General features: G+C 39.5%; 1 protein-coding gene across 3 annotated transcripts in view; it reads right to left on the reverse strand.

Annotated features, from left to right (window-relative positions):
• bbs9 (Bardet-Biedl syndrome 9) overlaps nucleotides 1-25,713 on the reverse strand; it is a 184,150-nt gene that overhangs the window by 79,651 nt on the left and 78,786 nt on the right. For all 3 annotated transcript variants that reach the window (XM_004560133.3, XM_004560131.3, XM_004560132.3), the window contains one exon: nucleotides 4,023-4,205. In XM_004560133.3, the coding sequence (XP_004560190.2) occupies nucleotides 4,023-4,205 (183 nt within the window). The remainder of the gene's footprint in view (nucleotides 1-4,022; nucleotides 4,206-25,713) is intronic.

The following is a 25,713-nucleotide window of genomic DNA, read 5'->3' on the forward strand; positions in this document are numbered from 1 at the left end:
CGCCGTTGATGGTGATGGGGGTGTGTACTTCTCTGCATCTCCGGAAGTCCACTATCAACTCCTTTGTCTTTGCGACGTTGAGGGTGAGATGGCTGTCTTGACACCAGTGGGTCAGGGCGCTGACCTCCTCCCTGTAGTGACCCACCACTGTAGTGTCATCCGCAAACTTCACAATGATGTTGGAGTTGCTAGTAGCCGTGCAGTTGTAGGTGTAGAGTGAGTACAGGAGAGGGCTCAGTACACACCCCTGTGGAGCACCAGTGTTCAGTGTGACGGGGGATGAGGTGATGCTGCCCAGTTTGACCACTTGGCGTCTGTCAGACAGGAAGTTAAGGATCCAGCTGCAGAGGGAGCTGCTCAGTCCTAGATCCTGCAGTTTCCTGTCCAGCTTCGAGGGAACGATGGTATTGAATGCTGAGCTGTAATCTACAAACAGCATTCTCACATACGTGTTTCTCTTATATCGCCATGTTTTCAGGTTATTGCATTCGCAAACTTTAGTGTCTATGCTGTCTACCCCCAAAATTATGGTTGAATACAAAAAAAAAAAACCCACCATATCATGAATGGGAAAATTCTCTTTCAAATGTCTTAACACTGTTAAAAGGTTTATAGAACCATTTGTGATTTAAGGCTACAAAACACTTTCAGGAGCTATATCTGTAGATCTGTTGAGACATGGACAGGGAGCCTTGTATCACTGGTTTTAAAGTTACGGCTGATAGTTTAGGGTCTATAGTGTTAGTTCAGAGAGTGAGAAGCCTGAGCAAGACTGGCATTATGACTGTATCAAGAAACTGGGAGGAAAATAATGAGAGAAGGAAAGCAGAAGCAGGAGGTGTTGAGACAGTGAGAAAAAGAGGGTAAAGAATGCACTATGGTATAAACAGAAAAAAAAGAGCAGGAGGGATGATGGAGAGTGATAACACTGCTGGTGTAAAAAATAGAGAATAGAAAAACAATGAGGAGTGAGATGAGGATGAAAAGTGGGAAAGAGAGCAGAGTGGGAGGAGGACACGGAGGAAGGAATGCATGAAGAGAAAAAGGAGGTGTTCTGCTTGGCTGCAACTAAATGAGACGTTTCGTTAGATACCTCACAGATGCATTTCCTCCGGTGTTCCTCCTTCTCCTTTTTTCTCCACCTCCTCCTTGTTTTTGACCTTGTTATTATAAATATTTCTATTTTCTTTCAGATAAAAAGCAGTGTAATGAGCCTGCACTCAAAAGAACTCCTCTTCTTAATTCCAAATATCCTGAGAAGCATACACTTTGCCACAGATTTTTGCCATTCTTTGTGCTTTCCAATCACATAATATGAAAGTGACATGGGTCATTTGGTATTGCATTATATATTTTAGTTATTCTGCGTTTCAGTGAGCAGAGATTGCTGTGTATAGTATCTCCTTTGTCAAAATGTCTCAACTTTCATATTTCAGTCTTCTACAATCTCAGTCTCAGAGGTGCAGCAACAGGTGCATGTTCAATGGTTTTTCACAGAGCTGTGCACAATGATTTTTTTTTAAAGTGGACACCAATTGTTGTTCAATATGAGCTCCACTACCTGTGACTTCATCATTATCCCCAAAATAAAGTTCAGCTTCAAATGTCATTGTTTTGAAACCAAGCGGAAAACTCCAGAGCTGAAAATGAAGCAAATGCACAAGTGGCAAAATTTACAGTTCCTCTAGGTGCCACTTCATGCTGGCTCCAGAAGGGAGACATTCCCCATAGACGGCCAGGTTAAAATGGCCAATTTTACAGCATCAAAAAGCATATTTACAGCCTGGTAAAAAAAAAAAAAGGTTTTGGCCTCTATGGACAGTTATCCTATCATAAATACTCTGGTAATTTTTTTTTACAACTCATCCACCTGGTGTAGTCATTAAACTGGACCTCTTTACTGTGTGTGTGTGTGTGTGTGTGTGTGTGTGTGTGTGTGTGTGTGTGTGTGTGTGTGTGTGTGTGCAGCATTTATGCCTTTATGAGCATTTTTAATGGATTACCTGACTAATGTTATGACTTACACTGCGGTACAGAGCATCCAAAAAGTTATTGCTTTGGTTTTGGAGACTAAAATTCCAGCATTTTTTTAGTCTGAGCACCAGTTACCTGATATGCATGTCTGTGGATTGTAGCCATATCGTTTATGAATTTAGTTTGCTAACTAAGCTAATTAGCATCAGCTGATAAATTATAAATCCACCCTCTCGTGAGTGATGTCAGCGTGGCTCCATCCATCGTTCACACTGACAATGAACTGTATGCACAAGTATCTGGGTCAGAATGGCAGCGACCTATGAATAGCAGCCACATTGGTGTCCTGTCCTAGGACATACCTTACAGGAAAAATTTTAATTGCATGTTTGTCTGTTTATTATTATTTTTAATGAGTGGACCAACAGAACTTTGGGATCATGTGCTGTACTGGAGTTTGCTCTCCAAAAACAGTATCTCGATCAGGATCATCTCCGCGGGTAAAACTGCTCAGTGAGACTGAACTGAAATTATGAAAATTGCATTTTTACTGAAAAATGAAAAAAGTTCTGCATTTGAAAAAGATCCAATAAATGGGTAATGGGTAACAGAAGAGTGTGTAGGAACTTACTAATGAATTCAAGATGGAGAAATATTTAACTAAGTTAGCCAATCGTTCATTTTGGCTGAAGAATTGATAACTGTTCCACCCCCATTCTCCTCAGAGACTTTATTCATATCTGTGACAATCCTGGAACTAACTGAGTGACGGACTTGTACTCACCTGGAATGACCTCGCCAGTCCACCCACAGAAACGGTAAAAAGTCCAGATGAAGATTTAGTGTTTTTTGAAAAAAGAGTTTTCAAAAATTTTGACTTAAATAATAAAAATAACAATTCCCTCTCAACAAAAGAAGTGCCTAGGTGTAATAAGCCAAAATAACATGTTACACAAAGAAAAATAAATGTTCTAATAACTTAATAAAAACTCCACTGGAATCTTGATAGATGTTGTCACAGCACTGCATCAGGTAATATAAATTTCCTAAAATAACCCTTCAGTCCACCTGTTTGTCTTAATGTTGTGGACATGACCCTGATTACTACTAATTTACTTAATGCCATTAATCCCATTTATAATAACACACACACACACACACACACACACACACACACACACACAAACTTACTTTCACAGTCCCTCGAGGCTCATCAACTGACCCTCTGAAGCTATTTCTGTCTACAATCACAGTGTGTGCATACTGTAAGATATTTTATGCACAGTTGTGTGCATGTGTGTAACTCTGCGCCGTTAGCGAAAGCTGGAAATAGACACAGTGGTAATGAGAGGTTCAGGGGATTGATCAGAGCTATGGAAAAACTAATACAAACATACCCACAGTGGGCACTCGCCGTCTCGATGGAGTGACAAATCTTTCGTGGTCTGACTGCAGCAAATGGAGGAGCTCTGTCAACACGGCAGTGCACAACCCACGCTCACATAAGCACAAACATACATTCAAACACACTCTCACACAAAGCTTGACGTCTGAGTCAGAGGCTCTTTAAAGAGCAATATGCCATCTATTCACACTAGGACCTTTCTTTGACCTTGACCTTTTGCGTGTATTTGTGTATTTTATATATATTCACACATGCATGCACACACACACACACACACACACACTCACACACATCAGATTTAATGGTCAAATTATGAACAGGTACCACAGAACACACTCTGACTCTGTGCAGAGCTGACGGGTGAGTGTTGAGTGCTAAAAACTGAATGTGTGATTGAGTTTGTGTGTGTGCGTTTGTGTGTGTATTCCACAGAGACCAGAAGTACTTAATGTATTTTAAAAGTTTTTAGAGAGTGTGTTTAAGCTGGGTCTATGTATACTGAGCAAGCTGCAGATGGATGGACAGATACTGACATGTTAATGGCCACCTGTGTGTGTGTGTGTGTGTGTGTGTGCGTGCGTGCGTGCGTGCGTGCGTGCGTGCGTGTGTGTGTGTGTGTGTGCGTGAGTGAGAGACTGTGTACCAGCTGCGGTGTGTCCTGCAGCAGAGGAAGCAGTGTGGCCTCCAGGATGCTGGTCTGATCGGGGGTCAGGCCCTGCCACAGGGACAGCAGGAGCACGAGAAGGTGTGTGGCACTCCGCAGACGAACAAACGCCTCTTCCAGCAGTGCCCGGTTCTCCTCTGCAGCCTCTGCCAGTGCCATTACCTGGAGGAGACAGGAGCTGGTAAATCTCTCCTAATCATCACAAGAATCACCATTGCATACAGAGGTGATGAAAATGCATTCATACATCAACAGTTTGCATTTAAGGAGCTGTGACTTCACCTCTGATCTTGATCCAGTTTGTTTTATAAAAAACTTGAATACTTGTCAAAAATTATAAACATGCTTCAAAGTCAGCCAAGAAAAATATAAATCTGCTGGCTACCCAACTTGACCTCTGGTTCCAGTCATTTTGAATTTTTGTGTATTTTCTTCTGAGTCATCTCCATAATTATTATATTTTCTTAATATGACACAAAAGCCAGATTTCCCCCTTTGCTTTCTTGCTGGACCAAATGACAAATCATCCCTAAAAGCCTTGCTGGGTCACTTTCTCTAAAACACACCCATTTATCCCCAAAGACTTGAAACATCAGTGGCAAAACCTGTGTAAACAGTTTTATGAGCATCGAGTCTGCAGCTTCTTCATTACTCTCACTGTGTGTTAGCCTGAATTCACCCTGAACCACTTCATCTTCGTGTATTATTTTTATAACGGGGGTCACAATTCCCTGCTGCAATATTAAGATCTCACAGTTCCCTTTTGGCCTTTAACATCTGAAATTAAATTTTAAAATAATGTGTAGGGATGACATGTTTGGCAAGATTTTTGATGGACTACTAGTTACAACGCAAGTCAAACACACTGCTTTGTCAGAGATGAAAGAGACAGTTAAATCATTTGTTAAACTGTTATACACACAGGATGATTCTTCCTTCCTTTCTTGTCTAGTTTTAGCTAACCCGGTATATTTACAATGAAGCTAGAGCCTAAATCTGCATTCTATCTTAAGGCCACTAGAGGGCGACAGCTGTAGTTGCAAAAAGACGTCTGGTCCAGTAGAAGTTTATGGGAAAACAGCTTTCTGTTATTTCTTGTTTAAACATGTTCTTGCTCAGTCCATGGGCTCAGTCTCTTATGTTGGGACATAATGAATAAAAAATGAACTCTGTTTCGTAAATCTTGATCATACCGCGTTTCAAAAAAGAGGATTATCTCATGTGTGAGGCTACATGACAAGCAACCCGTCAATGACAAGTTATCAGCCAACGGGTGTGTCCCTCCTCATCACATCCAGGTTTTTGCAACCAAGTTCGCAATGGTGAAAACGCTCGAAGGTGTCACAGTAGGTATGTGGATCTGGGTCCAATTCTAGTTCCCTTGAATGGTTAAGACTCTTGACCCATAAGACCCATATAAACATTAGTTTGGTAGTAGTCAGTTAAGCTACACTGGAAGTGATTCACAGCATTGTGGTGACCAGAAATTATAGGAAGTAACTGACATTTCACAACTTCAAGATACTACAGGTGAATTAACCACTGGGAACAGAAAGATTTCAACATATTTCAACATTTCTCAACTTCCAGGACAGCAACTGAAGAGACTAATTTAACGTGGGAATGAAGAATAGCACTGACTGATATATGACCTGTTAGTAGATATATGTATATTCATTACATAACTAACCAGCTCTCAGCTTAAAGGTAATGCGTAATATGCAAATCACACCATTTTACCACTTTAGGACTCATATCAATTGGAAGATATTGCATTCAATATCCACATTATAACACCCACTTAAAGTTCCCACCTGTATGCTCGGTATGTTTTTAAAAATCATTGCTTTGACAATAACATCTTAAATGCACTACTTACAGGACAGTTCTGCAACAATTCTGTAAATTAATTAAACATTACCAGTGGAAATCTTCCTTTTAGGATTTTTTTCTAATATTTCTTCAACTTCTTAAAAATTCTTTCACTCTTTCCTTTACCAATATATTCTTCAACAGGAGGAAATAAACCCCAGTCCATTATTTCCATGCCCTTCAGCCTTTGTGCTTTATGGCTCTTTCCTGCAGACTACTGGATTTAGTTTTTTTTCTCTGAACAAACTGCACTGCTGTTCTCCTGTTAGAGCACTGGAAATCCCATTTAGAGAATGTTTACTACGGATTTTCTTCTTTCTCAAGTTTAAAAATAAACTAAACTAAAAAGACGAAACACAGCAGAATTCAAATAAATTGTTCTCTACATGTAGAGACTGCTTGCTCTGATGACTTGCCCATACACTCGGTTGGCAGTATTTTCGAAGGCATGTTTTCTTAAGAATTGTGGGAATCAAAAACATAGACGGGGAGCAAAGAGGAATGAAATACTTGCTTTGCAATGAAGATGAGGTTAAACAGCACAAAAGTGAGGGTTAAGCTCTTCTAACGTTTACTCAAGTACACAGCTCAGCAGTAGAAGGCAGAAAGAGAGAGAATACATATATGAGGTGTGGTAGGACCATGTGAACTCTGACCTTCAGTGAGGGGTCAGTCCCTTCATCCCTGTATCATTGCAATAACAGAGGAGTGGAGATGAGTAGAGAACAAGCGATGAAAGAGCAAGACAGATGAATAAGAAGACAACAAGAAAGGGCAAGCCGGATGAAGACAAGGAGGGAAATGAGAGAAGCAGGAGGAGGAGGAGAGAGATGAACGGACAGAGAGAGAAAAAGAAGAGGTGAAAGCAGATCTGGGACTAATGGAAGAGTGTGTATTCAGATAAATGAGTGATCTGCAGGCCTGAGTGCCAACGTACGCCAGGAGTTTGTTTGACAAATGGATTCAGCGCTTGCCATTTGATACTGCGAAAACAGAGATGGAAGACTCAGAAATGAAGTGTGTGTGTGTGTGTGTGTGTGTGTGTGTGTGTGTGTGTGTGTGTGTGTGTGTGTGTGTGTGTGTGTTGGGGAGAGAGAGAGAGAGAGAGAGAGAGAGAGAGAGAGAGAGTCAGTGAGTGAGAGAGTGAGTGTATATCTGTGTGCATGCTAGGGTAAAGCACCAATTGCTTAAGTAAGCCGTTTTGATTTGCGTAATACTAAACTACAAACATGAGTACATGGGTACGAGAGCCTCCTCTAAGACTTGCACACTAAGTGTAAACAGTCAGAGTTAAAGTCTTAATTCACTTCCTTTCATTTGGTGGTAAACCTAAAAGGACTCAAGCATTCATTCAAGGCTGAGGTCATCTGTGGGTGCCATGTCATTCACAACTCTCAAGTTAGACACACATGCACACACATGCATACGCATTCTTGCCAAATGATTAACTATTTCTCATCACTGTCTTGCCAGTCTAACCCAGTCTAACCTTCATGAGTACACAAAGACATAAGCTTGGCTTAAGTCTTTTAAAAAAGTGTGACCGAATGTAAATTATTTCTGACTCACTTGCTCTCTTCATTTTTTTCCCCTCTCTTCCTCCCTTGCATCTTGTACAACCATATGGTAAAAAGCTGTAAAATTCTGCACACTTATTGGGAACACTGCTCAGAGTATTTAGATAAATAATAAATAATTGCAAAATTCTGTTGGATCTTTGGGAGTCTAATTTTGTGAATTGTGAAAAAAAATAATATACGTTTAAAAACACTCACGAGCTACAACTCACGTACATGAACTCCTTATACTCTAATGCTAAATTTCTGCCATGCGCCACACAGACACACACACTGACTACCTTCATCCTTCTCAAGATCCAAACAAAACCCCATCCACCTTCCCCTCGAGATCTCTGAAAATGTGCATGTGTGCACGTCTGTGTGTGCGTATTGATAAAAGGCTCCAGGTTTGGTGAAGGGCTTCATTGTTGGCAGTGGGTCGACTCCACACACACACTCTGATTGATGCCAGCTGAGAGAATACAAAGACACATTTAGCCTAAACACCCCCCCCCCCCCCCCCCACACACACACACACACACGCACACACACACAGAACAGAGATATAAAAACATGCAAATGTGAACACACATCCATTTACACACAGATATGTACAGAATATATACACAAATGTTAAAAACAAATAACCAATACAAATCAGCTTCCAGGAAGCCTGGACAGAAAAGGTGCTTAAAAAAATTCTAAACTTGGACATCAACACCATCCCTCTCACAGCTATTTAGTTGTACGTCAGCAGCTGAACTACTGGCGACCTTAAACAACCTGCAGTTGAAGCTGCTGGGGTTACGACCTCCCGAGGTGTCTGCAATAAAGTCTGGAGTCTATTTGAAACATAAAGGGACATTCTGCTGCATCTTATGCACTTAAACCTGGTTTACATCTCAGTGACAAGGCACAAGTTTGTGACAGCGTCATGGCCCTTTAACCTAGACCGTCAAAAAAAAAAGTCAGAGGGAAAGACTGAAAGTCTATGAAAGATGTTATTAAAGAAAAATTCCCTCTATTAGAATTTCTTCCATCCATTCACTTGTTCAGATGCAAACACAGAGTACAAAGCTTCCAATACAAGCCAACATTTTACGTTACTCTGGGGATTGCAAACCACACACAGACACATACACAAACAGTCATGTTTATCTATTCACGCACAAATGCACAAAGATATGCACACACATGTACTGAGAAAAATACCCAAGAAAAGTACAGAAAAACACAAACAGAAATTAGCAATACCCCTATCTACCAAATCCATGGAAATGCAGTATTTAGAGCACACACTCTATATCCATATAAACTCACAGACACACACACACACACACACACACACACACACACACACACACACACACACACACACACACACACACACACAACAATGTAACTGACTCTTAAATTTAAGCTGAGATGCAACAAGCATTTAAAAAGTTAGACTTAGGAATTAGCTGCCCAGGATTCACATTTGGCTGCCATGCTGTTCATAGGAAAGAAGGGAGGAGAAAAAGTTTCAGAATGAATTCTGTGCTTGACTAATGAAGTTTATTCTCAGTATATAAACCAACCTAGCACCCTTAAAATCATGTATATATGATGAGCAAGATATAGCTAATGTCATGTTCCTTTGAATTAACATAATGTGAAGATGGTTACAGTGATCATTCCAGTGCGCAGTGTTTAGGTCAAAGAAAGCAGCACTTTGAACTTTTTAAAATAGACAGGGCCAACTTATCTCTCAGAATAACCAACATGGCCAATAACTTAAAATAAATATGCCCCATGAAGCAGAAAGAAAACACAGGAAATGCCACTAATGTAATTTCATTTCCTTGTTTTAATACAGTTATATGACTTATACAGTGAAAAATAAAAACTATAAAAACAAAAAAACTGACTCTAAAGTCACCATCATAATATTAACTAAGACAATGCACAACAGCCCTGTCACAGTTCAAAGTGGCGCTTGAGCATGTGCTGGACTTGTTCAGTATTCTCCTGAGCAACAGGTACCACTACTCAGAAAGAAAACTTCACATCAGTGCTGATAAAGGGGCACAAGAAGTCAAAATCATATGCAAAGACACTGCTGTGTTTTTAAGCTTCCTCCACATGTGTCATCTTATGAAGCTGTTGAAGCATCGCTCTCTCTGAGCTCCTGCACCAATATATCACTGAAATGGTGGTAAAAACTGTCACGATTGTACACTTGTGTATTCAAGACAGCCATGGCCACACATCTAATGCCAGCATGACAACAAGGCATGAAATCATGGCAAAGACACCAACTGTGATGTCACTTTTAGTGCACGCCTTTGTTTGTTAGGGTGGTAGAGCAAGCATAAACTCAGTGTAAGATGTCAAACAAGCCACTGGAACGTCAAGAATCACAGTATTTATCTTGTAACCCAATTAACATTCCCATCTTCTGACATATGCAATAATGAAATTGCACACCATCATCATTTCTAACTTGTGTAACTGCTAGAGTAACTCAGACATATTTCTTTGCCCCACATTTAATATACGGGGATCGGGTCAGTCACTCACTAGTAACATTAACAGTACTTTTCTTTTCAAAAGCACTATTATACATGCTGTTAAATATTAACAGATATGATGTCAAACATAAACTAGTCAAACTATGTCCTTTAAAAAACTGGTGGAAAAGTGCTACCCAGTCCATGACCTTCCAGCGCTGCAGTTGATAATTTGGTGTAGAATTTGTTCCTGTTTGACTTTCAACAGCTACAGTATAACTCAACGCCAAGTTTGGACAATTTTACAACACAAAGCGCAAAAGCACTTGTGTAGCAGCTCAGATATCAAGTGGTAAAGTCTGTGAAAGGCTCTGCAGCAAATGTCGAGCCAAATGCACACAAAAAAAATGCATTTCTGTCAAACATCGCTGAATGTTAGTAAAAGTCAACATGGCGGCAAGTGGAAAAATAAAATAAAGGTATCTGCTGCCAGAGTTTTATCCTTACATAAAGTGAAACAGACAAGAAATAAAGCTCAGAGTGTTTTTGTGTGTGTGTTCCTGTGTGAGCGTATCCTCCACAGAGTCGACAGATTAGATGTTTCCTGCTCAGTAAGCCGCAGCAAACAGCATGGATGAACTCCAAGCCACAGACACACACATGCACACACATGCACACACAGTCCAATATGAAAACACATATGCATACATACAACTTAAAGATAGGTGCGCCTACAAATACATAATTGACTTTGTGCACACAGTGCTGCACTATCTGTGCAAGTGGAAAATAACAGCAGTCCATTTGGAAGAAAGCAACGTGGCAGAACACATCGCTCTCAGCCCGGGGTATTATGGGACGATGCATCAAGGAAAAGAGAGACAAGCTGGGTGAGAGTGAAAGACAGACAGGGACAGGAGCAAAACAATGTTTTACAGGACAGGAAAGCAAAGAAGTAAAGGAGATGGGTTACAGTATGAGTATAAAGAAAGAAATGAAGAACGAAGTTGAAAAAGTTCACACTAAGGTCAAATGAATGTGTTACAGTTGGTTGTGTGTGCACGTGCATGTGTTTCCGTGTCTTAATTAAAGAGCTAATTAGAATCTCAGTTTAACGACGGCTGGAAATACAGAGCCCATTTCCTCACGCAGGACGACTAATAGACATACTCACAAATGGATACAATTACATAGACAGGCACAAGCTCCTGAAATCATCTTAAATACACACACGCGCACACACACACACACACACACACACACACACACACACACACACACACACACACACACAGTATCACTTACACAAACACTCACGATCGCACAGACTTCCATTAACATCCGTTCTGCTCACGATCAAATGTGCTTTCACTAACACAAGACCACATTTCCTCAGTACTGAAAGAACAGTAACAGATTCACTGTTTCACTTATGTGTGTCGAGTGGTGAGGCCCAAATATCTAAATATGTGTCTCATTAGAGTTCCTTTGTGCTGTTGTAGAGCCTGATGTTGGCTGCCAAACACCTGCAGACACGCACACAAATACAGTGCAGGGGTGTAGAGAGACCTTCAGGGAGTTAACCTAAACAGTGCAGTGTCAGACACTAGCTTATGATATCATACTACACAAACATAAAGAGGTACCAAATACTTTTGATGTCTTCAGTCCATCACCAAAAAACATATTCTGCTTTTCACTTTGGTCTTTACCTCCTTAAACATCGTAGTCAGCTCAGGAAAATGATAGCGCTCATTGTGACTATTAAACGTACACTTTGAGTTACTTTGGCTTGGTTACTGAGCATCATTTAGCAGTGTTTGTCATGTTTGCGGCGCAGTGTTTGATCCTCTGCAGGTCAAACTGTCTGAGGGAAAAACTCATTATATGAGGACTGCAACCAACCAGTTTGACCACCAAAATGTTGAAGTGAAAAAAAAGAAACCTGGGCAATAATGATTTCTTTAAAAAAGCAGATTGAGCTAAAATGAAAGGGTCAGGCAGTTAGATGTTATGTTAGGAGGTAGACATGCCGAGGACGGTGGAGACAGAGCAATCTGGTGGATGAGTGACAGAGTGATCAGCATCTCTTCTACCAGTGTCTGATAGACAGATAGCCAGACAGACAGACAGTAACCACTATTGTCTGTGGTCAAAACAAGCACACACACACCGTGTTGATAACACTGTCTGTCTACACTCCCACTGATAAGACAAGAGGAGAGAGCAAGAGAGTGTAATAGACAGAAGGGGATGAGAGAGATGAGGGGAGAAAAAACTTGGAGGCCACAAAGAAATTGAATAAAATACAGAGAATAAAAGGTAGGGTGAAAAAAAGATTGTTTACTCAAGTCTGAATGGAGTACCGAATGAGGAAAGATGTAGAGGATAAAGTGATAGGATCTGGCAACCAAACCTGATCCAACCTCTCATGGTTTATCATCTGCTGGGAAAAGACTTGGAGCATATCCACCAGATAAGCATGAACTCCAGGCTTCCACATCCTTTTCTTTTGTTTGTCTTTATATCTACGCTTAACTTTATATCTACTCGGGCAAATTAGCTTTAGTAATCATGCACAAAATGTCTCATAGAAAAAAAATCACAATTAATTTTACTGCATTTTAGTGTGCAGGTCATTGAGCCTATCATCTTAAAACAATAATTTGTTAGTATATATACGGACAACATGCCATTATCGGCTGGAGGAAACCATCCGTCCAACTATCTGTCTTTTAGCACTGATCCAAGTCCTGGTCGCAGGAGCAACAGTCTACATAGACCTGCCTGAACATCCAAAGCCACTACCAGCTCTCCTGAGGGGATACTGAGGAGCTTCCATGAGTTATAGTCTTTCAAGATGAACCCATAGATTGTTTCAGGAAAGCTCTTTTCTGAGAAGAAAAAAAACATCACAGATTCAGATTTTTTTTCTTTTTTTCTCACCACAGCTCAACAAATCAACAGATCAATAAATAACAAACAACCCCAAGAGATGGATACAGTGTCATTATGACTGATGGCACTAAACCACTCCATTTGTCAGTTTCCCACTTCATATTTCACCGAACTGTGAACAGGTGCCCCGAGAAACTATAACTCTGCCATTTGAAGCAACTAGGCAACTAGTCATACCTGGAGGAGGCAGTCCACCCCTTTTTAGATAATAACTGTGGCCTCAGTCTTAGAGGTGCTAATCCTCATTGTAGATGCAGCACTCTCAGCTCCAAACCACTGCAGTGTGACTTGAGGTCAGCATTACCGGTGTTAATCTGGATAACTCCTGGACTGATCAAAAAGTGCAAGAAGTACATTCTTGCAGCCCAACAAGGGCTTCTGAATTGCTTCTGATAGCGGAGTGGCAAGGGACTAAACTGAGGAGTGGTAAATGTATAACTGCCAATAGTGTTTTCACAGACATTACGGACACTGCTGTTACTATGAATACTGGATTTTCTGGACAGACCTCAAGTAAGGCAAGCAAATCATTATTGCAATACTATGCAGGTAGGACATGCCTCTTAAGTGCCACTGAAATATTTTTCAAGGAAATTGTTTTAAAATGTAAAATGATATCCAGTTTTATAGAAAAATAAGTAAACTGCATATGTGAGAAGATGTAAGTAAACAATTATATTTTTTTATATACCTGATAAAAAGATTCATTTTGTCTAAAACAATTAAATCAACTGTTTTGGGCAATTTAGAAAAGAAAATTGGGCAGTTTGAGGAAAAACAGATATAAGGCAAAAATGCCTTATAATGCCTTATAATTATTAACTAATTAGCTAAAGAAATTCAATAACATTCTGAAAATTACTTGATCAGTGACGATGAGCGATGTAGATCTAGAGGCTGATACCCAATCCACTGTTTCACTTTCTTTGATACAATCTAGATGACTGTAAGCAACTAACTAAATACCTCTAATGTAAAAAAAAAATACAAGACATGTTAATGTTTATGTGGTTTCTTTGGTTAAACAAAAAAGTAAAAGTCTACTTTTTTGACCTCCTGCCCAATCAAGGCTGTCAGAGATGCTTTAACAGGCCGTCGTTCAGCGGTATGACTGCTCTAACCCTGTGCAGTGATTTATGAGGCTGTCCCACTCCGACAAAGAGTCAGCTGAACTCTTGTGTTTTTTCTGGGCTGGTGAGACTGAGAGAGAGGCCTTCTGCTTTTCTTTGACACGTGTGTTCACACGGTCATGAACAAAGAGCTTTATTCTCCACTGATAAGTTGTGGGTGGGAGAGCTGCACTCCCTCCCTCACTCCCCTCATTCCTCTTACTTATGGATGAATATGTCTGTCTTTCTGTAGTCAGAAAATGTCCTAAATATGGGCAGATCAGTTTACAGAAATGAACACAAATCCTTAAGAACAACATAACTTCAAAACATACAAAAGCAGGATACATAGCTGCAAATATGCAAATACAAAAATGTTGCAATCACACATGCAAATTCAGACTTAAGGTGTCTACTGCTTAAATGCATTAAGGCATTTGGCTTTTATACACTGGCAAAAAAATAAATTGTATAATTAAATCCAAACACCCTCTGCTTCTCTGTGAAACACACACACAGATACAGAGGTCAATAGTTGCTACAGTGTGCTGGGTGGTCCTTAGGGGCCAGAGGCCCTGGGTAGAGCAGGGGACTAAATTGCAGAGTGTGACCCACCGCAGTGACACCCAACCTAGGATTAACACCCAGGCCTAGCCCCAGATTGCCAGTAGCCCCAGGCTGTGAGACCTGACCTTGACAGGTTCAGAAGTGACCTCCAACACCCACACACATTCGCTTGCTGGTTGACTCAAGGCCCACCCAGTGCTGACATAATGAGCGGGTTTGGTCCGTCCAGCTGGATGGAGGAGGGAGTGGGTTCTGTGTGAAGGCTGCACTGATGATTTTGGCTACGATTAGACGGCTTATCTTGCTTCCAAAAAATGTCTAGATTGTGTCTACACATAAATTTGAGACAGATCTTCGGTCACACCTGCAGCACATTAAGTCACAAATGTGTCGAAAGAGCAGCAATAAATAACTTTAATAATTTTCAAAACTCGAATCATAGAAAATATCAAAATCAGAAAGGATTTGACAATGTGTTATAATAATATAATTGGAATATTAATATAATAATTATTTTTTCAGGTGAAAGTTCACCCCTAAATTAAAAACAACAACAGTATTTTTTTTTTACAATGTCTCTTTGTAGAAATTGTAACACATGTACTCAAAAATGACCCACAAACCTTGTCACGAGCTTTTTTAGTAGGAGCTATGCCCAACAGTTATATTACTCTGCAGAAGAAAATATCCCTCATGCGACAGATGTACTGCAAATGCCACAGTTAAACGTGCCCAGAGGCACGTTGGCAACTATCTGGAGAGGTTGCAAGAAAAAAAAAATGTATTTCCTGAGTAGTTAGCTCTATGCAACTAGTGGTTGCTGGTGGCTGAAAATTAAAACTGATCACACATTTTTATTTTGCTACACCAAAAATCTCTCCTTTGGTAGCTAGCAGACTGCAACAGTTGCCCGGAGCTTGCATGGAAGACACCTACTTTTCCACGTACACTTGCCAGCTATTGTCTGAGTGGTAGTGAAAACTGTGAAAGTGCTGTGAATGTTTTGGTGAGATACAACTTTTACTCTGTTTTTACTACCCCTTCCATGCCAGTGTGACCGAGTTGTAAGCAATCAGGAAAGGCTCCAGCCGCCCCCGACCCTGGAAAGGATAAGCGGAAGCGAATGGATGGATGCTTTGAACAACATTTTTAGATATCCAAGAGAAGGCAGACATGTGTCAAAAACTCCACAACTGGATAACTGAACCAAAGACAATCCTGGATAAATAATAATACATGCTGCGGTAAACTTAAGAATAAAAGCCTAATAACTATTAGTTAGAAAATAATAAAACTGATCTTTAAATTACAATAGGAGGTGATGCATTGTCTTTGAGTGACACTTAAATGAATGATGTCATGTGTGCTCACCTACACACTAACTACATGTTTTACATGCTACATACCATCAGACATTTTTTTGTGTTTGACTGAAACCCAAAGGTCTTAAGCAACACGAGTTGTGATACTTACCAAACAAAAGTGTTAATGTCAAATGAGAAGGTTTTAAAATATTAAGCATCGATGAGTTTTAAATAACACCTGAGTATACGGTAAATGACTTTTACTAGAAAGTCAACAAAAGGGCAACTACGTGAGAGGCGTTTTATTTATGTTTTCATGCAAACTGTAAATCAAAAGCCATAACACTAAGACCTTACAAAAATACATATGAACATTTTCATGACAAACTGAGTCTCTTTCTAACTAATGAAAAGCATATGTATGATATAAAATGTTCTTACTTGACACACACACCAAAAAAAACATGCCATAAAGGCGTTAAAGTTTGAAAACACATCTTGCTATATTCGTGAAATAATCTCTGAGGAGATTGGTTAGCACTGTTGCCGCACAGCAAGAAGGTCCTGAGTTCAATTCCACCATCAGGCCGGGGTCTTTCTGTGTGGAGTTTGCATGTTCTCCCCGTGTTTGCGTGGGTTCTCTCCGGGTACTCCGGCTTCCTCCCACCGTCCAAAGACATGCAGCTTGTGGGGATAGGTTAATCGGATAATCCAAATTGCCACTAGGTGTGAATGTGCGAGTGAATGAGAGTGCGAATGGTTGTCTGTCCCTGTGTGTTGGCCCTGCGACAGACTGGCGACCTGTCCAGGGTGTACCCCGCCTCTCGCCCTATGACAGCTGGGATAGGCTCCAGCGCCCCCCGCGACCCTGAAAAGGATAAGTGGAAGCGAATGGATGGATGGATGGAATCTCTGAGGATTTATCAAATTTCACAACCTTCTGCCTGCAATAACCTCTTGTTAGATCTAATATATCAAACTTGTAAATGTTTGATCAGTTCACTTATGCACAATATCTACAACACTTTTTTTCCCCACTTGCGTTTCCCAACATTTCCAAATGTGCCTTTAAGAAAACAACTGATATTGTTTCATCCAGACTGCATCAGCAGTACTAACAGTAGAGAGTTGAGAAAAAGCTGGATTCAATCATTAACTAAACAATGGTTCATGTTTTTATATCACAGAAAATGTGTCTGTAATGAAAGCACACTGGAAAAGCTGGAAACATCTGGATGTGACATCACATTGTCTGAATGAGGAGGTCAGCCCAGGTGAAAGAAAGGGAGAAAGTGGAGACGGAGGGCGTAGAACTAACGCACACATGAATATAATACACACACTGACAGCCACACACACCTAATAAAGAGGGCAGGCACAGCTGTTTGGAAGTGTGGTTGAGGTCAGAGTTCAAACAGATATACTGAGACACTCGTGCCATAAAGCAAGGTACTTAAAACAATTCACACTGAAGCACGCACGCACATATATGGTCCCCACACGAAATTCAGACATTTTCCCGAAGAGACCTGCATGCACACATGCAACGCACGCTGTTAGCGAGATTGTATTAATAGCATGTGATGTGACTTAACTCAAGGGCCCATTTCACCAAAACAGCTGCAAATGCAGTGTGTGTGTGTGTGTGCGTGTGTGCGTGCGTGCGTGCGTATGTGTGGCTTTAAACCTTTCTCAAAAGCCAAAAAATATATGAACTCTACCAGCCCGACTGAGAGTTCAGTGGTGCAAGAAAACACAGGCCTCACATACATTTTCTCACAGTCTGACTCTCAGCTGCTCAAAAGTAAAATCAAATATTTACTATGCACTACAATAAAATTATTTAATTCAAATGTGTTAAAACAGACCAAAGAGCACAACACTCTGCAGCAAATCGAGACATTAAAGTTGTGTTTGGTGAAATCTATTGAGTCTCACTGACACAGACCATTCTGTTTCCTTTCAAAGCTCTATTAATCATCTTTTACATAACTGAGAAGTTCTTCCAAGACACCATAATAGATAGATGATGATGTCCACTTTCAAGGTGGATGGTTATGCAAGACCTCTACTTAATTTTTAACAAATCCACTGGATTATGAAATGTGAGAAAATAGTTAAAAGTCACCAAAAAAGGGGCGCACCAAGATAATCTAATCTTTTTGTTCCTCTGGTTTCCTTTACATTTTCCTCTCATAATACAAATCTTAAGCAATCCTAATCAATTAACAAAACTGTAGGTGATTTCATTTCTGTCAGTCCAATAATTTTAAGTTTAAATTAGACTGGGACCAATAGAGAAACTATACTGAAGTCGTAAAACTGAAATATTTGAAGTCCATAAATAAGGAGTACTATTCCAGTTTGTTGTTCAAAAATCAGCATTCTCAGTGTTACACGAGTGTAGGGGACACAAAGCATGCGCGACACTTGCATCTTTGAAGGCCAGAGCACTGCTATGACTGCTATTCAGATGATATATATAAAATTTTTGGAAGGACTGTGTTTGCTTCAGCAAGACAATGCCAAACCACATTTGCACATAATTCAACTGCATGGCTCCAAAGTAAAAAAGACTGGATGTTAAACTGGGCTCCTTGCAGAGCAGCCCTGTCATCCAATAAAAGCACGTGTAATATGAAAGGAAAAATACAGCAAAAGAGGAATATAATTAAGAACAACACATAAAGAAATCTGAAACATTTGACTTTTTTGTTTCCTAATTTTTCATTTGTTGTTTTTCTGTTTTGCTTGTTTAAACTTTTAGTTTTGAATTTTAAGTGAAAAGTAAGCCCTGTTTCCCAGCAGCCATCTACTGTACACCTACTGTACTACTGTTTTTATCCAGACCTCAAAACAACCATCTACAGCTCCATTAAGCACCAGTTTTCCAAATGTCATCAATTTAGGTTGAGTCACAACATAACAGCTGAAAAACCCAAAGCTGCCATCATGAGTTGAATTCCCCCTGCCCTTTAACTGCCCTTAAACTATATTGTGAAAATGTATAAAGTGTTGTAAATATAAATTTGTTAACAAATATTTTAAGCTATAAGTTTCAAGCTTTTCTTCAAATGGATACTGCTTTCTGAAGTCAAAGCTTTTAATGTCCAACTATAATTGTCTAAGCTGCAATTACAAAATGAACATGAAGAAACCACATGACAACTTACTACTGGACTTCAATAATTTGTAGTTTAGATTTATTTTAACACACTTAGAGGAACACAGAAACACACAGGATGAAGATAACTCCTGTCCTGTCTGATCATAAAAATATCTTCAAGTTATTTTCAGACTTTTCTCTTCATATGTGCTGTATGTTGCCAATGTGTATGTGGTCTGTGGTGTGGTGTGTGAGCATGTGTGTGTGTGTGTGGAGGGGGACAGTGTTTAGTCTGAAGCCATATTTAGTCTCTCTGGTCCTAAGAGGAGCCCTATAATCACACAAAACCTTTCTCTCTACTCATTACACACACACATACAATACAGGCACACACATGCATACACACACAGTGGCCTGTCATTAACAGTTCACACTAACCTCCCAGGCTGCACATGTGCGCACGCATACGGCGCACAAACACGCGTCAGGTTGTTTGCATGAATGCGGACGTACTTACACACGAGTATTGATGCGCAACCACATTTGTAAACATGAACATGTGCATCAAGTTTGAAAGCCCATGTGCACGTGATCTCACACACACAAAAACACACATGCAGAACCAGATGTGTGTCCAGCTGTGTGTCCAGCAGGCGTTCTGCTGCATGATCGTATTCAGTCTGGATGATCTGTCATCGATATTTTAACTTGACTTTAAATTCAATATGACACACAGACGGGATATTTTGCTGATCAAGAATGAAAAGCTAAACAGTCAGCTAAACAGCTGACTGATACATTCCCAATCCCAGCGTCACACTGCATATAATCAATCAATCAATCAATCTTTATTTATAAAGCACTTTTCATACAGAGAAAATGTAGCACAAAGTGCTTTACATAGTTAAAAGCAGCCCACCCCACCCTCCAACTCACTCCCCACACTCTCAATACACATATATCCCCCCACCCACACACACATACACACACGCGCACACTTAAAGAGTAAAAATTGGGCTGGGCTCGCATGAGCCAAGTGAGGAAACACTATAACAGGGAGCCGTCTGCTCCCTGTTATAGTCACACATGTTCAGAGAAGGTCTCGACAAAGAGCAATAATTTTAATACGACAAAAAAGCTGATCTGAGATGAGTATGCTTGTGCTTCAATAGTGAAAAATCCTGGCCTTGTTGTTGAGACATTAAAGATGCTACTCCTTTGGTGGGTTGCTAGTCAACAGTTGGTACATATCGTTGACAGGTCTCTGCGCCTGCTGTCCAACTGCCACTTTAACAAAGCTGTTTATTAAATTTCTTAGATGTAGTAAAATAAGGGAAGTAAAACTTTCATTATAAAAAAATGTAAAGCATTATAAATAATAATGTTAATTAAAATATTTTACTACAGTTGTTTCACAATGAGAAGGGAGTGGCAATTCTCATACTTTACATGAGCCATGTTGTAATTAACTTCAGCAAAAATTATGTCAAATGACAAGAGATATATGATTTAGTTCAAATGAATTAAAGCAGCAGAGCTATGTTCCCACTTAAGAAAAAAAACTTCTGTGATGACTGATATTATATAGAGGAAAATAGATGTAATGTGGAAATTATATATAATGCAACATAATATCAAGAAATGTATACACTTATTTGTACAACATGCATGTTGTTAACTTAACACACCCTGAACCACAGTGAGTGCAGCAGGCATTTTGCCTTCAGATATTTAACATTCTTTCCAAAACACATAATTCAATTCCAAACTATTTACATAATCCCGAATCTTGTGGTTGACATGTCATACTTGTGCTGGAAGCAGAATACAAAAGGATGTCCTTTTGGGGCTATTTGAGTTTCTTGTTATGGCAGTGAAGTATAAACTGACCCCAAAAACCCCTTTTGATGAGTGTCAGTTACCAGACTAAAAAATATTATGTCAAATTAAATGTAATTTTCTCAAGCTTGTTATAATACCACAGGAACATACCAAATATGTAGCACTTCTCTGTTTAAACACGTAGATGCATTCATTATCATTGCTGTATGTATGATTTGAATGGACAGTTTGCGTTTGTCTGAGTGGCTTATGGGATTTGTGGGACAAATATTTGCAATAATTTCAAGTTTGCGTCATTTTCCCCGGACTCTCTATGACTAGACCACTGAACCGATGGGAATGATCTAAGTGATTACACTTGCTAGTTACTCATTCAATAGCTCGGAGACCGTGACTGTAAAAAAGTTTAAAAAAAATTAAAAAGACAATCCACAGAAATTGGTTTAGAATCAGCCAGTCAACTGCAGATGTGTTTTTTAGGTTTTTGAATCTGCAGCTTTGAAGGTCCAGTAAAGCTTATTTTTTTGCCAATTGAAAACTGAAAATGCCTAGCTTGGAGGGCTTATGAGCACTTGGCCAGCACAGTATTTGGAAATGCCAAATTTCTGTGCATCATGAGTGGAAAATGATTTCACAGGTGCAAAGTGTTTTTTTGTTTTTGTAAGAATATTGACTGTAAATCATTCAAATGTTAGGTCACTATAAAGCTGTGAAATCCTATGTTAGTTGTATATAATAATATTGTTTAGTGTTATACATTAATATGTTGATATTATTCAGTCTAAATCAATCATTTAATACATGAACACAGAGTTAATGTCTCTTTAACAGCTACAAGTCACTATTTTTCTCTTCTACTTTAACACAATGTGCAAATATTACACTAAAAATCCACATAATCTTAATATATATTTATATTATATGTAATATGTACTTGACTTGACAGTCAATAGTACAGCAGTATTTATATATATTTGTAATTTAAAATAGAATTGTAAAGCCGTAGTTCTTCCTTTAGTTTTTGTTGTAACTCTGTTGTTAACTTTTTTTAATGACTAAATCTTAATTTGTTTCCAAAGTTATGAAGAATATAATATTTAATAACAAAATATACTAATTATGTCAGTTCATACGTGCATATTCCTTTACACAAACTTAGTAACACAACATGTTCATACAGCGTCCCCTGGTCCAACACTGAACCACACACTTGATGCAGTCCAGACCAGAGAGACCTGAGAAGCCAACAAACACACACACACAGCGCCAGGTCTGAGGTGATGGTTTTGGTTGTGGTCCCAGTGAAAACGACACTAATTTGGGGCTAAAGAGCTGTGGCAAGCTGCATCAAAATTCCAAAATCCTACAACTGTGAAAGACAAAAGCTCACTGAACGCTAACAAAGTTAATGCAGAGCAAATGAGATCAGCGTTAATGCAACAGTGATACTAGCAGTGATAACACAGTCCACGTTTGCTTTAATTGTTAATCCAATCAAACGCACTTGTAGCTTTGTAATGTGAGCTCCACACACACTTAACCATGGACACGCAACACACTTCCATAATTATAAAAGTCCACACACACTCACATTTGCACAAACTGCACAAACTCCAAAAACCACACTAAATAATTTGCAACTAAAAACACACTCTTGGCATTGCTGTGTATATACCTGAGTGTGTGTGTGTGTGTGTGCTGCCCCCACCATGTCTGTTTGCTTTTCTCTCAATGGCTTCCTTTGAAGGAGGCAAGGGAGGGGGGAAAAAAGAGGGAGAAGTGAGTGAGGGAGCGAGACAGAGACGAAAAAAATGAGGAGAACTCTGGGAATTCACTGCAACAAGATAAATATCCTCAGCTTGGCGTCACACGGCCGCCACACTCTCTTTTACTACACACACATACACACACACACGCTGATTACAGAGTAAATATGTGTAATCTTATAAATCAGCCATTGTTTGGGAGGCGGAAGAAACAAACGCACATACACAACATGCAGACACAGACATGTTGACTTTGGAGAAAGTGAACTTGTGAGGTGATCAGTCAAGTAAGGTCACACACACGTGTTTTAATGGCATAAAGAATAGAATGTACAGACATTTCTTCTATTTATTGCCACCAGTTTGCTACTTCAATGGTTAATGGATCAAATCATTAGTAAAGGAGCCTCTGGTGTTACTTATTCTTTCTGCATCATTCTACACAAAGCAAAAAAAAAAAGAAAAAGCATGGCAATCCAAGTTTTACAAACCTACTGTTGTCTTTAACTGTCCAACTAACTGTAAACCAAAGTCAGGATAAATTATAGGAGCACATAACAGCAGGGTTCAGAAAGCAAAGTGGTAATTGCATGTCCGAGCTTACAGTTTTAGTGCGCAATACTCTCAAGGACTGATAAAGCATGATCCCATTACAGTTTTTTCTCTCCCTCTCACATTCGGTTCTATTAGAGGTAGAGTCACTCGCTGATCACTGATACAGCTGTTTTACGAACGCAAATGCAGGTTTTCTAGCATTTTTCATGACACGAAAATGTCTAGTACAACATTACACTGCCAAACCACAAAATGCAGCACTGATTTCATACACCGTTTAGTTTGACTGCTCTACACAATGGTTTTCATAACCATATTATCACCTCCTTCTTCAAGACTGAGAGTGAAGAAGTTCTATTTAACAGAACAGAAATATGAACATCTCTTCCACCAAGTAATGTAATAGTGCCAGAAGATCAACAACTATCAGTTGTTACTAGGACACGTATTTTGGCTTATCTGACCGTCTCTACTGACCCTTCATTTGCTAGCAAAAGGCAACTGTTCTGCATGGTGTAGCTTGCCAGTGAAATTCATCTTTTTATTCATCAGCTTTTGCGGTCTTTATAAAGTAATCAGCAATATTCAAATTGTATTGTAATAAAAATGTATCAGCAACATTAAAAACAAAAGCAACCTATAACATCTAGTGAGTCAAGAGTCAAAATAAAATCTAAAAAGCTGCTCAATATTAGTTTATATCTAAAAAAAAACAGATGTCACCTGGAAATTACCCTTCTTTATATATAGTCATACTTGTTACTGTTTCTGCTTGAAAACCGGAGACAAACACACGCACAAATGTTTTCATGTTATGTTCAGAATCCATTAGTTACAGCTTTGGATGCAGTCTGCGTATATTGTTCCACTCTATTATAATTCAACAGACTGCCAGCTTGTCCCTTTTTTGCATATGGTCTCCATATATGCAGAGGATATCATTGTTCCATACGCACTCTATTCACAGCTAATTGAATCATGTAAAGACATACGCACATGCTGGGATCATTACTGCAATGGCATTTCCTTAATGAACAGGAATTTATTCACGAAAAATCAGATCCATGTGGCAAATTTCCTGTCGTGTAGATATAGTGTATCGGCAAGTCTGTGCCTGCCTGTATATGAAAAAGAACGTTTTCACAGCAATGCAAAAACTACCGTAATCACACCCGATGATTCAATACCTTGTAGAACCAAGGAACAAGTAATTATTTTCTGTATGACTTTATCAGTCTCTCACATCATTGTGGAGAAATTTTGACCCACTCTTCTTTACAACTTTGCTTTACGTCAGTTAAGTTTGTGGGCATTTGTTCATACACAGCTCTACTAAGGTCCCACATCAACATTTCCATAGGGTTGAAGTTGTGTTTTCTGTTTCAGCCGTTCTGATGTAGATTTGCTGGTGTGCTCAGGAAAATGGTCCTGTTGTTTTGTTTGGATCATACAACAGGACAAGCCCAAATCATCACCCTTCCACCACCTTGCTTAACAGTTACTATTGAGAATTTGTGCTGGTATGCACTGCCAAACATTAAACATCTTCACTTTGCCTTCTCTGTCCAAAGGATGTTGTTCCAGAAGTCTTGTGGTTCGTTCAGATCACAATTTGAAACCAAAGCCACGTTCTTTTTACAAAGACGAGACTTTTTTCTTGCAACCTCACCAAACATGCTATACTTGCTCAGTCTTTTTCTAATTGTACTGTCTTGAATGTTAACATTTACCATGTTAACTGAGAACTGTGCATTTTGAGATGTAATGCTTGGGGTTTTGGAAGGTCTGATTTTGGGGTGAATTCATTGGCGCAAAGATTGTTGATTTGTGTTGACACAAACCTGAATGAAATGCAAACTGCCAAAACTTAATGAAGCACATTTGATTAACAACACCTTGTTGTTTGTCAAATAAACCTACTACTTTATTTTTCTTGTATTTTTTTTTTCTTGGAGAATGTTTTTTAATGGAACAGCCCTTTCTCTATGTAGTTTTACATCCCCCTACCACTGTAGTCACTGCCACTAGTTCAGACCACAAAGCACAAATGGACATTTTCAATCACCACTCAACTGCAATCTTTTTACTCATAACATCACTGAAAGCATAAGTTTACAGTTTGTGGTCGACAACATAAAACTGCACACATTGTGTTGTGAGCTGCAAAGCTGATTTCATTTACTCTTTGGCTAAACAACAGCTTCCAAAGACCAAAGCAGAATGTAAACAGCACCCTGCTGTGGTTTTATATGTTGCAGTTCAAACTCTTGTGCCAGAGAAATGAGGTGGGAACTTATGAAACCATGACACAAGACCAAAATTGACCTTTGACCGCAGGGACAATTAGCAGTGTGCCAGGTCTCACTCGCATTGAAGAAGATTTCTGAAGTCAGTGTCCAGTATCAGAGTGTAAAATCAGAGCTGGGCCCATGCCACTGAACTATCAGTGTGTTTAATTAAAGCCACAGGGGGGAAAAAAGCCTTCAGTCTGTAATCTCTGCCTCTCTAATCTCTTCCCAGCATGACAGCTTTCCAACGTG

The sequence above is a fragment of the Maylandia zebra genome, linkage group LG11 (assembly GCF_041146795.1).
Source record: "Maylandia zebra isolate NMK-2024a linkage group LG11, Mzebra_GT3a, whole genome shotgun sequence".
NCBI lineage: Eukaryota > Metazoa > Chordata > Actinopteri > Cichliformes > Cichlidae > Maylandia > Maylandia zebra.